Source organism: Syngnathus typhle, linkage group LG4 (assembly GCF_033458585.1).
Source record: "Syngnathus typhle isolate RoL2023-S1 ecotype Sweden linkage group LG4, RoL_Styp_1.0, whole genome shotgun sequence".
NCBI lineage: Eukaryota > Metazoa > Chordata > Actinopteri > Syngnathiformes > Syngnathidae > Syngnathus > Syngnathus typhle.
Window position 1 is genome coordinate 8,625,388 of NC_083741.1, and position 15,317 is coordinate 8,640,704.

Sequence of the window (15,317 nt, forward strand, 5' to 3'; positions counted from 1 at the left end):
AGCGCTCATGTCGTGAATATTTGGAATACGTGAAAAGTGGAATGGAGTGAATCGGATGAATTATGTGGAAGATGAAACGTGTCAAAAAAGTGTGGAGAATAAAATAGAAGAATAATAATAACTAGAATTTTGCAATTTCTGGAGAAATTGCGTGTGAAGGCGAAATGTATGAATAACTTTTTCGGGGAATGCTGCCGAACGATGTTGAAACGTGTTGAATTACTTGAGAAATGTAGAATATTTGGAGAATTTGTGGTGAATTTCAAAACTGAAAGTTTGGAATATTTGGTAAGTGGGAAGTTGTGGAATAGGTAGGCAAAAGATGAACAGCTGAAAGTTGGAATGGGTTGAATCGGTTGAAAAATGTAGAAATTAGAGTAGAAAAACGAAAATTTGGAGAATTTGGTTGAATTTCAAATTTGGAATTTTTGGTAAGTGGGAAGTTGTGGAATAGGTAGGCAAAAGATGTACAGTTGAAAGTTGGAACGGGTTGAATCAGTTAAAAAATGTAGAAGTTAGAGCAAATGTTGAATCCCCATAGAGAATGAATGAGAAAATAAAAAAAAGCAATTGCGCCAAATCTTTCTAAATTTGGAACAAAACAAAAAAAAACGGCCTCAGGAGGTTCACTTTTGGGGTAAAAATGTTGAAACGGGTTAAATCGGACAAAAAACGAAGACGTTAGCGCAAATGTAGCTATTTGGGGCACTTAGTGTTGAAATAAGGTCACTTCCGGCTTGATTCGGGTCATTTCCGGTCTAATTTGGGTCACTTCCGGTTTATTTGGGTCACTTCCGGTTTAAAACAGGTCACTTTCGGTTAAGCTGAGGTCACTTCCGGTTTATTTGGGGTCATTTCCGGTCTAAAAAGGTCACTTCCGGTTCATTTTAGATCACTTCCGGTTTACCAGAGGTCACTTCCGGTCTATTTGGGGTCACTTCCGGTCTATTTGGGGTCACTTCCGGTTTATTTGGGTCACTTCCGGTTTAAAACAGGTCACTTCCGGTTTAGCTGAGGTCACTTCCGGTTTATTTGGGGTCATTTCCGGTCTAAAAAGGTCACTTCCGGTACATTTGGGGTCACTTCCGGTTTGATTTGGGGTCACTTCCGGTTTACCAGAGGTCACTTCCGGTCTATTTGGGGTCACTTTCGGTTTGATTTGGGGCACTTCCGGTTCATTCTGGGTTCATTGGTGGCACTTCAGGGTCATCCAAGATGGCCGCCACACTGGAATTGGGGGTCAAGGGTTGAATTGTGTAAGCATAGTGGAAGTGGGGGTGAATGGGAGTGAATGTGGGAATCATAGTGGAAGTGGGGGTGAATGGGAGTGAATGTGGTAAGCATAAGGTGAATAAGGGGAATAAATGTGGAATGGGTTGAATCGGTCGAAAAATGTAGAAATTAGAGTAGAAAAAGAAGAATTTTGGTTGAATTTCAAATTTGAGAATTTGGAATTTTTGGTAAGTGGGAAGTTGTGGAATAGGTAAGCAAAAGATGAACAGTTGAAAGTTGGAACGGGTTGAATCGGTTGAAAAATGTAGAAATTAGAGTGGAATAACGGAATTTGAGAGAATTTTGGTTGAATTTCAAATTTGAAAATTTGGAATTTTTGGTAAGTGGGAAGTTGTGGAATAGGTAGGCAAAAGATGAACAGTTGAAAGTTGGAATGGGTTGAATCGGTTGAAAAATGTAGAAGTTAGAGGTGAAAAACGAAATTTTGTGAAATGTCGAATGTGCCATTAAGAATGGATGGGGAAAAATTTGTCGGAATTTTGGGAATTTTGCGGAATCGGAAAATTTTCGGAATGAGAAAAATACAAGCACCCCTTTCCTGAATATTTGGAATACGTGAAAAGTGGAATGGAGTGAATCGGATGAATTATGTGAAAGATGAAACGGGACAAAAAAGTGAGGAGAATAAAATAGAAGAATAATAATAATAAAGTAAATGGAGTAGAATAACATATGTGTGAAGGCCTTCGCCTTCACACAATAATAGAGAATGGTGTAGAATAACATATGTGTGAAGGCCTTCGCCTTCACACAATAATAATAATAGAGAATGGTGTAGAATAACATATGTGTGAAGGCCTTCGCCTTCACACAATAATAATAGAGAATGGTGTAGAATAACATATGTGTGAAGGCCTTCGCCTTCACACAACTAGAATTGCAATTTCGGAAGAAATTGCGTGTGAAGGCGAAGGCAGATGTTAAGTTACAAACGTTAAGCGTTAAAAATGATGAGCGGGAAGAATACAAAGGGAAAATAGATAATTGTGAAATAAATGGGAAAATGTTACAAATACATGTTACAAAAAGGTACAAATGATAAGCGTTAAAAATGAAACGTTACAAATGTTACAAAAAAGGTACAAATGATAAGGGGGAAGAATAAAGAGTAAAATAATTTATGACGCCCAAAGTGGGAATCGAACCCACTACAGGAAACTGGCGCAGATTGACATTGCCATTGTGTTTCCAACTGAGCTAATCAGGTTCCTACCTCAGTACCTGTTGAATTTGGTTAATGTAATGAATGTGTTTGTTGAATGCGAATGCGTAATCAAAGTGGTGGAAATTGCTTAATGTAATGAATGTTGAATGCGAATGACAAAAGTTACAAATGATAACCGTTGAAAATGATAACCGGGAAGGATAAAGAGTAAAATAAATAATGACGCCCAATGTGGGAATCGAACTGACGCGGGTTTTGATACCACTCGGGAATGATGCTCGTGTACTGGAATCACTTGTGTTTCCCACGAGCTAATTGAGTCCCTTACTATGTCGTGGTTGCAATTGGTTAATGTAATGAATGTGTTTGTTGAATGCGAATACGTAATCAAAGTGGTGGAAATTGCTTAATGTAATGAATGTTGAATGCGAATGTTAGTTACAAATGATAAGCGTTGAAAATGATAAGCGGGAAGAATAAAGAGTAAAATAATTAATGACGCCCAATGTGGGAATCGAACCCACTACAGGAAACTGGCTCGGGTTGACATTGCCATTAAGAATGAATGGGGAAATAAAAGGCACAAATTTGCTAATTACTTAAAAACGGTAAATGTTATGAACGCGAAAAATACTGGCAAGCGTGCCATGAATTTTTGGAACGTGTGAAAGGTTGAACGAGGTGAATCGGTTGAAACATGTGGGAGTAGTTAGATGTCAAAAAAGTGGGAGGAATAAGTTGTTTAATAATAAAGTACAATATCAATGTGTGAAGGCCTTCGCCTTCACACAACTAGAATTTTGCAATTTCTGGAGAAATTGCGTGTGAAGGCGAAATGTATGAATAACTTCTTCGGGGAATGCTGCCGAACGATGTTGAAACGTGTTGAATTACTTGAGAAATGTAGAATATTTGGAGAATTTGTGGTGAATTTCAAAATAAAAGATGTGAAGTTTTTGGTAAGTGGGAAGTTGTGGAATAGGTAGAAAAATGATGAACAGTTGAAAGTTGGAATGGGTTGAATCGGTTGAAAAATGTAGAAATGAGAAGGGAAAAAGGAATTGGGTGTGAATTTCAAAATAAAAGATGTGAAGGTTTTGGGAAGTTGTGGAATAGGTCGAAAAATGATGAACAGTTGAAAGTTGGAATGGGTTGAATCGGTTGAAAAATGTAGAAATGAGAAGGGAAAAGGGAATTGGGTGTGAATTTCAAAATAAAAGATGTGAAGTTTTTGGTAAGTGGGAAGTTGTGGAATAGGTAGAAAAATGATGAACAGTTGAAAGTTGGAATGGGTTGAATCGGTTGAAAAATGTAGAAATGAGAAGGGAAAAGGGAATTGGGTGTGAATTTCAAAATAAAAGATGTGAAGTTTTTGGTAAGTGGGAAGTTGTGGAATAGGTAGAAAAATGATGAACAGTTGAAAGTTGGAATGGGTTGAATCGGTTGAAAAATGTAGAAAGGAGAAGGGAAAAGGGAATTGAGTGTGAATTTCAAAATAAAAGATGTGAAGTTTTTGGTAAGTGGGAAGTTGTGGAATAGGTAGAAAAATGATGAACAGTTGAAAGTTGGAATGGGTTGAATCGGTTGAAAAATGTAGAAATGAGAAGGGAAAAGGGAATTGGGTGTGAATTTCAAAATAAAAGATGTGAAGTATTTGGGAAGTTGTGGAATAGGTAGAAAAATGATGAACAGTTGAAAGTTGGAATGGGTTGAATCGGTTGAAAAATGTAGAAATTAGAGTACAAAAACGGAATTTGAGAGAATTTTGGTTGAATTTCAAAATAAAAGATGTGAAGTTTTTGGTAAGTGGGAAGTTGTGGAATAGGTAGAAAAATGATGAACAGTTGAAAGTTGGAATGGGTTGAATCGGTTGAAAAATGTAGAAATGAGAAGGGAAAAGGAAATTGGGTGTGAATTTCAAAATAAAAGATGTGAAGTTTTTGGTAAGTGGGAAGTTGTGGAATAGGTAGAAAAATGATGAACAGTTGAAAGTTCGAATGGGTTGAATCGGTTGAAAAATGTAGAAATGAGAAGGGAAAAGGAATTGGGTGTGAATTTCAAAATAAAAGACGTGAAGCTTTTGGTAAGTGGGAAGTTGTGGAATCGGTAGAAAAATAATGAACAGTTGAAAGTTGGAATGGGTTGAATCGGTTGAAAAATGTAGAAATGAGAAGGGGAAAGGAAATTGGGTGTGAATTTCAAAATAAAAGATGTGAAGTTTTTGGTAAGTGGGAAGTTGTGGAATAGGTAGAAAAATGATGAACAGTTGAAAGTTGGAATGGGTTGAATCGGTTGAAAAATGTAGAAATGAGAAGGGAAAAGGAATTGGGTGTGAATTTCAAAATAAAAGACGTGAAGCTTTTGGTAAGTGGGAAGTTGTGGAATCGGTAGAAAAATAGTGAACAGTTGAAAGTTGGAATGGGTTGAATCGGTTGAAAAATGTAGAAATGAGAAGGGAAAAGGAAATTGGGTGTGAATTTCAAAATAAAAGATGTGAAGTTTTTGGTAAGTGGGAAGTTGTGGAATAGGTAGAAAAATGATGAACAGTTGAAAGTTGGAATGGGTTGAATCGGTTGAAAAATGTAGAAATGAGAAGGGAAAAGGAATTGGGTGGGAATTTCAAAATAAAAGATGTGAAGCTTTTGGTAAGTGGGAAGTTGTGGAATCAGTAGAAAAATAATGAACAGTTGAAAGTTGGAATGGGTTGAATCGGTTGAAAAATGTAGAAATTAGAGTAGAAAAACGAAATTTTAGAGAATTTTGGTTGAATTTCAAAATAAAAGATGTGAAGCTTTTGGTAAGTGGGACGTTGTGGAATAGGTAGGCAAAAGATGAACAGTTGAAAGTTGGAACGAGTTGAATCGGTTGAAAAATGTAGAAGTTAGAGGTGAAAAACGAAATTTTGTGAAAATTTGTCGGAATTTTTAACGTGAAAACGTGAAATTTTCGAATTTGGGAATTTTGGGAATGTCGAGAATCCTTCCGAATGTGATTAGAATGTGCTGAATGATGTGAATTTCAAATTGGAACGACGTAAATGTGAAATGTCGAATGTGCCATTAAGAATGAATGGGGAAAAATTTGTCGGAATTTTGGGAATTTTGCGGAATCGGAAAATTTTCGGAACGAGAAAAATACAAGCGCTCGTCGCGTGAATATTTGGAATACGTGAAAAGTGGAATGGAGTGAATCGGATGAATTATGTGGAAGATGAAACGTGTCAAAAAAGTGTGGAGAATAAAAGAGAATAATAATAATAATAGAGAATGGTGTAGAATAACATATGTGTGAAGGCCTTCGCCTTCACACAATAATAATAATAAAGTGAATGGAGTAGAATAACATATGTGTGAAGGCCTTCGCCTTCACACAATAAAGTAAATGGAGTAGAATAACATATGTGTGAAGGCCTTCGCCTTCACACAATAAAGTAAATGGAGTAGAATAACATATGTGTGAAGGCCTTCGCCTTCACACAATAATAAAGTAAATGGAGTAGAATAACATATGTGTGAAGGCCTTCGCCTTCACACAACTAGAATTGCAATTTCGGAAGAAATTGCGTGTGAAGGCGAAGGCAGATGTTCATTTACAAACGTCAAGCGTTAAAAATGATGAGCGGGAAGAATAGAAAGGGAAAATGAATTATTGTGAAATGAATGGTAAAATGTTACAAATACATGTTACAAAAAGGTACAAATGATAAGGGTTAAAAATGAAATGTTACAAATGTTACAAAAAAGGTACAAATGATAAGGGGGAAGAATAAAGAGTAAATTAATTTATGACGCCCAAAGTGGGAATCGAACCCACTACAGGAAACTGGCGCGGGTTGACATTGCCATTGTGTTTCCAACTGAGCTAATCAGGCTCCTTTCTCAGTAATGGTTGAATTTGGTTAATGTAATGAATGTGTTTGTTGAATGCGAATGCGTAATCAAAGTGGTGGAAATTGCTTAATGTAATGAATGTTGGATGCGAATGACAAAAGTTACAAATGATAACCGTTGAAAATGATAACCGGGAAGGATAAAGAGTAAAATAAATAATGACGCCCAATGTGGGAATCGAACTGACGCGGGTTTTGATACCACTCGGGAATGATGCTCGTGCACTGGAATCACTTGTGTTTCCCACGAGCTAATTGAGTCCCTTACTATTTCGTGGTTGCAATTGGTTAATGTAATGAATGTGTTTGTTGAATGCGAATACGTAATCAAAGTGGTGGAAATTGCTTAATGGAATGAATGTTGAATGCGAATGTTAGTTACAAATGATAAGCGTTGAAAATGATAAGCGGGAAGAATAAAGAGTAAAATAATTAATGACGCCCAATGTGGGAATCGAACCCACTACAGGAAACTGGCTCGGGTTGACATTGCCATTAAGAATGAATGGGGAAATAAAAGGCACAAATTTGCTAATTACTTAAAAACGGTAAATGTTATGAACGCGAAAAATACTGGCAAGCGTGCCATGAATTTTTGGAACGTGTGAAAGGTTGAACGAGGTGAATCGGTTGAAGCATGTGGGAGTAGTTAGATGTCAAAAAAGTGGGAGGAATAAGTTGTTTAATAATAAAGTACAATATCAATGTGTGAAGGCCTTCGCCTTCACACAACTAGAATTTTGCAATTTCTGGAGAAATTGCGTGTGAAGGCGAAATGTATGAATAACTTCTTCGGGGAATGCTGCCGAACGATGTTGAAACGTGTTGAATTACTTGAGAAATGTAGAATATTTGGAGAATTTGTGGCGAATTTCAAAATAAAAGATGTGAAGTTTTTGGTAAGTGGGAAGTTGTGGAATAGGTAGAAAAATGATGAACAGTTGAAAGTTGAAATGGGTTGAATCGGTTGAAAAATGTAGAAATGAGAAGGGAAAAAGGAATTGGGTGTGAATTTCAAAATAAAAGATGTGAAGTATTTGGGAAGTTGTGGAATATGGTAGAAAAATGATGAACAGTTGAAAGTTGGAATGGGTTGAATCGGTTGAAAAATGTAGAAATTAGAGTACAAAAACGGAATTTGAGAGAATTTTGGTTGAATTTCAAAATAAAAGATGTGAAGTTTTTGGTAAGTGGGAAGTTGTGGAATAGGTAGAAAAATGATGAACAGTTGAAAGTTGGAATGGGTTGAATCGGTTGAAAAATGTAGAAATGAGAAGGGAAAAGGAAATTGGGTGTGAATTTCAAAATAAAAGACGTGAAGTTTTTGGTAAGTGGGAAGTTGTGGAATAGGTAGAAAAATGATGAACAGTTGAAAGGTGGAATGGGTTGAATCGGTTGAAAAATTTAGAAATGAGAAGGGAAAAGGAATTGGGTGTGAATTTCAAAATAAAAGATGTGAAGCTTTTGGTAAGTGGGAAGTTGTGGAATCGGTAGAAAAATAATGAACAGTTGAAAGTTGGAATGGGTTGAATCGGTTGAAAAATGTAGAAATTAGAGTAGAAAAACGAAATTTTAGAGAATTTTGGTTGAATTTCAAAATAAAAGATGTGAAGTTTTTGGTAAGTGGGACGTTGTGGAATAGGTAGGCAAAAGATGAACAGTTGAAAGTTGGAACGAGTTGAATCGGTTGAAAAATGTAGAAGTTAGAGCTGAAAAACAAAATTTTGTGAAAATTTGTCGGAATTTTTAACGTGAAAACGTGAAATTTTCGAATTTGGGAATTTTGGGAATGTCGAGAATCCTTCCGAATGTGATTAGAATGTGCTGAATGATGTGAATTTCAAATTGGAACGACGTAAATGTGAAATGTCGAATGTGCCATTAAGAATGAATGGGGAAAAATTTGTCGGAATTTTGGGAATTTTGCGGAATCGGTAAATTTTCGGAACGAGAAAAATACAAGCGCTCGTCGCGTGAATATTTGGAATACGTGAAAAGTGGAATGGAGTGAATCGGATGAATTATGTGGCAGATGAAACGTGTCAAAAAAGTGAGGAGAATAAAAGAGAATAATAACTAGAATTTTGCAATTTCTGGAGAAATTGCGTGTGAAGGCGAAATGTATGAATAACTTCTTCGGGGAATGCTGCCGAACGATGTTGAAACGTGTTGAATTACTTGAGAAATGTAGAATATTTGGAGAATTTGTGGTGAATTTCAAAATAAAAGATGTGAAGTTTTTGGTAAGTGGGAAGTTGTGGAATAGGTAGAAAAATGATGAACAGTTGAAAGTTGGAATGGGTTGAATCGGTTGAAAAATGTAGAAATGAGAAGGGAAAAAGGAATTGGGTGTGAATTTCAAAATAAAAGATGTGAAGTTTTTGGTAAGTGGGAAGTTGTGGAATAGGTAGAAAAATGATGAACAGTTGAAAGTTGGAATGGGTTGAATCGGTTGAAAAATGTAGAAATGAGAAGGGAAAAGGAATTGGGTGTGAATTTCAAAATAAAAGATTTGAAGCTTTTGGTAAGTGGGAAGTTGTGGAATCAGTAGAAAAATAATGAACAGTTGAAAGTTGGAATGGGTTGAATCGGTTGAAAAATGTAGAAATTAGAGTAGAAAAACGAAATTTTAGAGAATTTTGGTTGAATTTCAAAATAAAAGATGTGAAGTTTTTGGTAAGTGGGACGTTGTGGAATAGGTAGGCAAAAGATGAACAGTTGAAAGTTGGAACGAGTTGAATCGGTTGAAAAATGTAGAAGTTAGAGGTGAAAAACGAAATTTTGTGAAAATTTGTCGGAATTTTTAACGTGAAAACGTGAAATTTTCGAATTTGGGAATTTTGGGAATGTCGAGAATCCTTCCGAATGTGATTAGAATGTGCTGAATGATGTGAATTTCAAATTGGAACGACGTAAATGTGAAATGTCGAATGTGCCATTAAGAATGAATGGGGAAAAATTTGTCGGAATTTTGGGAATTTTGCGGAATCGGAAGATTTTCGGAACGAGAAAAATACAAGCGCTCGTCGCGTGAATATTTGGAATACGTGAAAAGTGGAATGGAGTGAATCGGATGAATTATGTGGAAGATGAAACGTGTCAAAAAAGTGTGGAGAATAAAAGAGAATAATAATAATAGAGAATGGTGTAGAATAACATATGTGTGAAGGCCTTCGCCTTCACACAACTAGAATTTTGCAATTTCTGGAGAAATTGCGTGTGAAGGCGAAATGTATGAATAACTTCTTCGGGGAATGCTGCCGAACGATGTTGAAACGTGTTGAATTACTTGAGAAATGTAGAATATTTGGAGAATTTGTGGCGAATTTCAAAATAAAAGATGTGAAGTTTTTGGTAAGTGGGAAGTTGTGGAATAGGTAGAAAAATGATGAACAGTTGAAAGTTGAAATGGGTTGAATCGGTTGAAAAATGTAGAAATGAGAAGGGAAAAAAGAATTGGGTGTGAATTTCAAAATAAAAGATGTGAAGTATTTGGGAAGTTGTGGAATATGGTAGAAAAATGATGAACAGTTGAAAGTTGGAATGGGTTGAATCGGTTGAAAAATGTAGAAATTAGAGTACAAAAACGGAATTTGAGAGAATTTTGGTTGAATTTCAAAATAAAAGATGTGAAGTTTTTGGTAAGTGGGAAGTTGTGGAATAGGTAGAAAAATGATGAACAGTTGAAAGTTGGAATGGGTTGAATCGGTTGAAAAATGTAGAAATGAGAAGGGAAAAGGAAATTGGGTGTGAATTTCAAAATAAAAGACGTGAAGTTTTTGGTAAGTGGGAAGTTGTGGAATAGGTAGAAAAATGATGAACAGTTGAAAGGTGGAATGGGTTGAATCGGTTGAAAAATTTAGAAATGAGAAGGGAAAAGGAATTGGGTGTGAATTTCAAAATAAAAGATGTGAAGCTTTTGGTAAGTGGGAAGTTGTGGAATCGGTAGAAAAATAATGAACAGTTGAAAGTTGGAATGGGTTGAATCGGTTGAAAAATGTAGAAATTAGAGTAGAAAAACGAAATTTTAGAGAATTTTGGTTGAATTTCAAAATAAAAGATGTGAAGTTTTTGGTAAGTGGGACGTTGTGGAATAGGTAGGCAAAAGATGAACAGTTGAAAGTTGGAACGAGTTGAATCGGTTGAAAAATGTAGAAGTTAGAGCTGAAAAACAAAATTTTGTGAAAATTTGTCGGAATTTTTAACGTGAAAACGTGAAATTTTCGAATTTGGGAATTTTGGGAATGTCGAGAATCCTTCCGAATGTGATTAGAATGTGCTGAATGATGTGAATTTCAAATTGGAACGACGTAAATGTGAAATGTCGAATGTGCCATTAAGAATGAATGGGGAAAAATTTGTCGGAATTTTGGGAATTTTGCGGAATCGGTAAATTTTCGGAACGAGAAAAATACAAGCGCTCGTCGCGTGAATATTTGGAATACGTGAAAAGTGGAATGGAGTGAATCGGATGAATTATGTGGCAGATGAAACGTGTCAAAAAAGTGAGGAGAATAAAAGAGAATAATAACTAGAATTTTGCAATTTCTGGAGAAATTGCGTGTGAAGGCGAAATGTATGAATAACTTCTTCGGGGAATGCTGCCGAACGATGTTGAAACGTGTTGAATTACTTGAGAAATGTAGAATATTTGGAGAATTTGTGGTGAATTTCAAAATAAAAGATGTGAAGTTTTTGGTAAGTGGGAAGTTGTGGAATAGGTAGAAAAATGATGAACAGTTGAAAGTTGGAATGGGTTGAATCGGTTGAAAAATGTAGAAATGAGAAGGGAAAAAGGAATTGGGTGTGAATTTCAAAATAAAAGATGTGAAGTTTTTGGTAAGTGGGAAGTTGTGGAATAGGTAGAAAAATGATGAACAGTTGAAAGTTGGAATGGGTTGAATCGGTTGAAAAATGTAGAAATGAGAAGGGAAAAGGAATTGGGTGTGAATTTCAAAATAAAAGATGTGAAGCTTTTGGTAAGTGGAAAGTTGTGGAATCGGTAGAAAAATAATGAACAGTTGAAAGTTGGAATGGGTTGAATCGGTTGAAAAATGTAGAAATTAGAGTAGAAAAACGAAATTTTAGAGAATTTTGGTTGAATTTCAAAATAAAAGATGTGAAGTTTTTGGTAAGTGGGACGTTGTGGAATAGGTAGGCAAAAGATGAACAGTTGAAAGTTGGAACGAGTTGAATCGGTTGAAAAATGTAGAAGTTAGAGGTGAAAAACGGAATTTTGTGAAAATTTGTCGGAATTTTTAACGTGAAAACGTGAAATTTTCGAATTTGGGAATTTTGGGAATGTCGAGAATCCTTCCGAATGTGATTAGAATGTGCTGAATGATGTGAATTTCAAATTGGAACGACGTAAATGTGAAATGTCGAATGTGCCATTAAGAATGAATGGGGAAAAATTTGTCGGAATTTGGGGAATTTTGCGGAATCGGAAAATTTTCGGAACGAGAAAAATACAAGCGCTCGTCGCGTGAATATTTGGAATACGTGAAAAGTGGAATGGAGTGAATCGGATGAATTATGTGGAAGATGAAACGTGTCAAAAAAGTGTGGAGAATAAAAGAGAATAATAATAATAGAGAATGGTGTAGAATAACATATGTGTGAAGGCCTTCGCCTTCACACAATAATAATAATAGAGAATGGTGTAGAATAACATATGTGTGAAGGCCTTCGCCTTCACACAATAAGAGGAGCAAAAATGGAGCAAGCGTGCATACAGCAGGCAGTCACCAAGGGTGTCCTTGATGAAAAAGAAAAAAAAAAAAAAAAGCCTTTTACATCCCAGCTTCAATTGGGCTTTGTCTAAGCTGGTAGTGGGAAGTTGCAGAACATTTACAAAACATGACCAATTTGATCACTCTGCTCATTCAGGATTGTCAAAGATGATTCCTCCGACTGGTCAGACGAGGAGAACCCAAAGAAGTTGTCTTTGAACGGTGTTGGAGAAGCGGGGGACAAAGGAGAGCGGCAGGTAGACGGTGTGCGAGTCCGAGCGCTCTACGATTACTCGGGTCAGGAGGCTGACGAACTCAGCTTCAAAGCAGGTATTAACCCTCATTAATGCTTCACCATGGGAGGCATCACAGGAGGCGTTTATTCCGTCGCTTCATCCAAAATGTAAAACAAATCATAGGCCACTAAAGAATGGTGAGCCATGATTGGTTGTGACCTGAGACCTGGCACCTGATGTCATTTTCAGACATGGAAAAATGGGCGCCCTCGAATCAAAACTGTGTTTCGACTAGTTGGGCTCCAGAGAACACTATTACAAAGAAAAACATGGATTGAGTTCCCCTTTAAGTAAAGAAGAATTTTTTTCCCCTCCTGTGATGCTTCATCTATGCACATTTTCACACACACACTCATGTCAAACCTGAACTACCAACATGAGTCCTGCTGATGTGTGAGATAAGAAGCATTATGCACGCTTGAGTCTTGTCTGCAAGATGGTGACATTTGTGACAAAAACTGTTGGAAAATTCACAACACCCGACTGTTATTGTGTCTTATTTAACTCCTGCTGTCAGAATTGTACAAATTGTTGTTTATACTTATACTGTGACTTAAACTGGATCATTTGTGTACAAGCATGCTTTGAACTCCTTAAGATGGAAACACGTCATGTTTCTTTCTGGTCGAGCATATTGGTTTGGTAATGTTAACCTATACTACATGTATCATTCCTTTGACTACATATAGTGTAATGTTTTTTATGTTTTTTGTGAATTGTTTGTATTTTTGGGTTGTTCTTACATTTTTTTTTTCTTAAAGTAGGAAACGAAATCAATACTAAATATAACAATGCATGTGTGTGCAGTGTCCGCTCTAAAAGTGCCAATTGGGCTTTGTCTATTTATTTACTTAGTTATTTATTCATTCATACAGCCATTTGTTTTTCGTGCAACATTTTAAGTTACGTTTTATAATGCGCTACTATCATTCTTCTTTTCCTATTGCTGACTTAGGGTTAGTGATCAAAGCATACTTTCTTCACGTCTGACGCCAGATGAATTTGCACATCTTACTGCAGATGGTGTTGGCTCTGCGTGGACATATTGTGGTGCCCTGAACCCTAAACGTTGCTCTAAAACAGGGGTGTCAAAGTCATTTTTTTCGCCGGCCGCATTGTAGTCATAGCTTCTTATGACTGTCATCCCAAATAAATGTATGAGCACCTCATATAAAAGCTACAAAACAAACTCGTTTTCAAATCAGACGAGTAAAAACTGGTTAAAAAAAAAAAAAAACCAAAGATGTGATTAAAAGTGAAGACAATTTGCAATTCTCGGAATGACACACAAATTTGATGCACCATTTGTCTTCGCGGGCCACATAAAATGATGTGGTGGGCCGTATCTGGCCCCCGGGCCTTGAGTTTGATACTTGTGCTTTAAAATGTATAGCCACTATGAAGAGCAGACTAATCTACAACAATGAAATTTTTTTTGAATAAGACTGGCAGGGCAAGCGATACGTTTCAAATGAGAGTGCCAGCAGATATTGTGGTGCCTCGCTGTGAATGAGAGAATCTGTACATGGAAACCTTAGTTGTGCTCGGAAGTGAACGTTTGTAACCATCCCTGCAGGTGACGAGCTGCTGAAGCTCGGCGAGGAAGACGAGCAGGGCTGGTGTAAAGGACAGTTGAGCAGCGGCCAGGTGGGCCTCTATCCCGCCAACTACGTTCAACCGGGCGCTTCCTGATGACACTCACTCTACACACGGCCAATGGTACAACTAGACTCAAGATGCCAGGACCAATCGCAAAATGATCAGTGCCGTCGTTACGGCACGTACGGACAATTACGAATTAGCATCTAAAACTCATCACTGAGTTGTTGTTCTTTTTCTTCTGTATTATAATTCTTTTGAGCATTTGAGAAATTTCAAACAAGTTTGGTTCCAAACCGTGAATTCCTCATATGTTATATATTTTCAGAATATAGTCTGACATTTAGAACTTGTCAATGGGACGCTACGCATGTTAGCCTGAATGCCGACACGTTGCAAGAAGCTAGCTAGGTTTTAAGCTAAGACAAGCTGACATCCCTTTATAAAATGCGGCAAGAACTTGACAATCATTTTTAACACAAAAAATATCAATGAGATATATTATAAACAGAAAGTTATATATATGAAAGCAAAATATATGTTTCAAACCAAAAGAGTATTTTAGGAGAGATGTATGAGTTAAGCTATAGATTTGGCTTAGTTTCCTCCTATCTGACCGAGAGATGACATCACCTGCTGGGTGTGTTCAACGCCTGACGTCAGATGGTCCAAAAACATTTTTTGTCTCCCCAGAAGCAGTTTATGTGATATAAATTCAGTGAGGATAAGCGATTCAAATAATAGATGGATAGATTTGACTGCCACCCTGCTTCACGTTTAATAAATCTACAGCGCGTTTGATTGTGACACTGCATCCACTTTACCTTTTCTATGCAATAGCTGTATGTAACATCAGCTGATTTGGGCTATGAATGTGAGGCTGGTCGTTTTTCAACTTTGGTTTCTTTGAATTTAGATGTTGGAAATTCTTCTTCATTCAGTCTCTGCTGAGTTTAATGACAAACTTAGGTGTGGTGTAAGTTGCTATGGAGACACAAAGCACGCTTGTTAAATGCTTCCATTCAAAGGCTCTGGGTTTGGGCTGTTTGATGTAATTTCATGAGGGAGTTTCTTTGGATTAACCTAATAACTAGAACCTTTTTAACACTTTTTAACACATAAAAGCATCTGAGTCCTCCCTCAATGTGTAATCTGTACAGAGAAGCAAGTTCTGAAAGGCAACAATAAAGATCTTTCTACACAATTTTCACTGGTGTTCATATTACATTTTGTACATAGCTATATCAAAGTGTAACTAATATTATTCTAAAAAGAACTTTCAACCACAATTGGAAAAAAAAAAATCGAATACCTCTCACTGTGTTGATCAAAACTGAGCATTA

General features: G+C 36.6%; 1 protein-coding gene across 4 annotated transcripts in view; it reads left to right on the top strand.

Moving 5' to 3' along the window:
- pacsin3 (protein kinase C and casein kinase substrate in neurons 3) overlaps positions 1-15,184 on the top strand; it is a 34,695-nt gene extending 19,511 nt beyond the window's left edge. For all 4 annotated transcript variants that reach the window (XM_061276209.1, XM_061276211.1, XM_061276208.1 and 1 more), the window contains 2 exons: positions 12,237-12,409; positions 13,952-15,184. In XM_061276209.1, the coding sequence (XP_061132193.1) occupies positions 12,237-12,409; positions 13,952-14,067 (289 nt within the window). In that variant the 3' untranslated portion in view covers positions 14,068-15,184. The remainder of the gene's footprint in view (positions 1-12,236; positions 12,410-13,951) is intronic.
- The last annotated feature ends 133 nt before the right edge of the window (positions 15,185-15,317 follow it).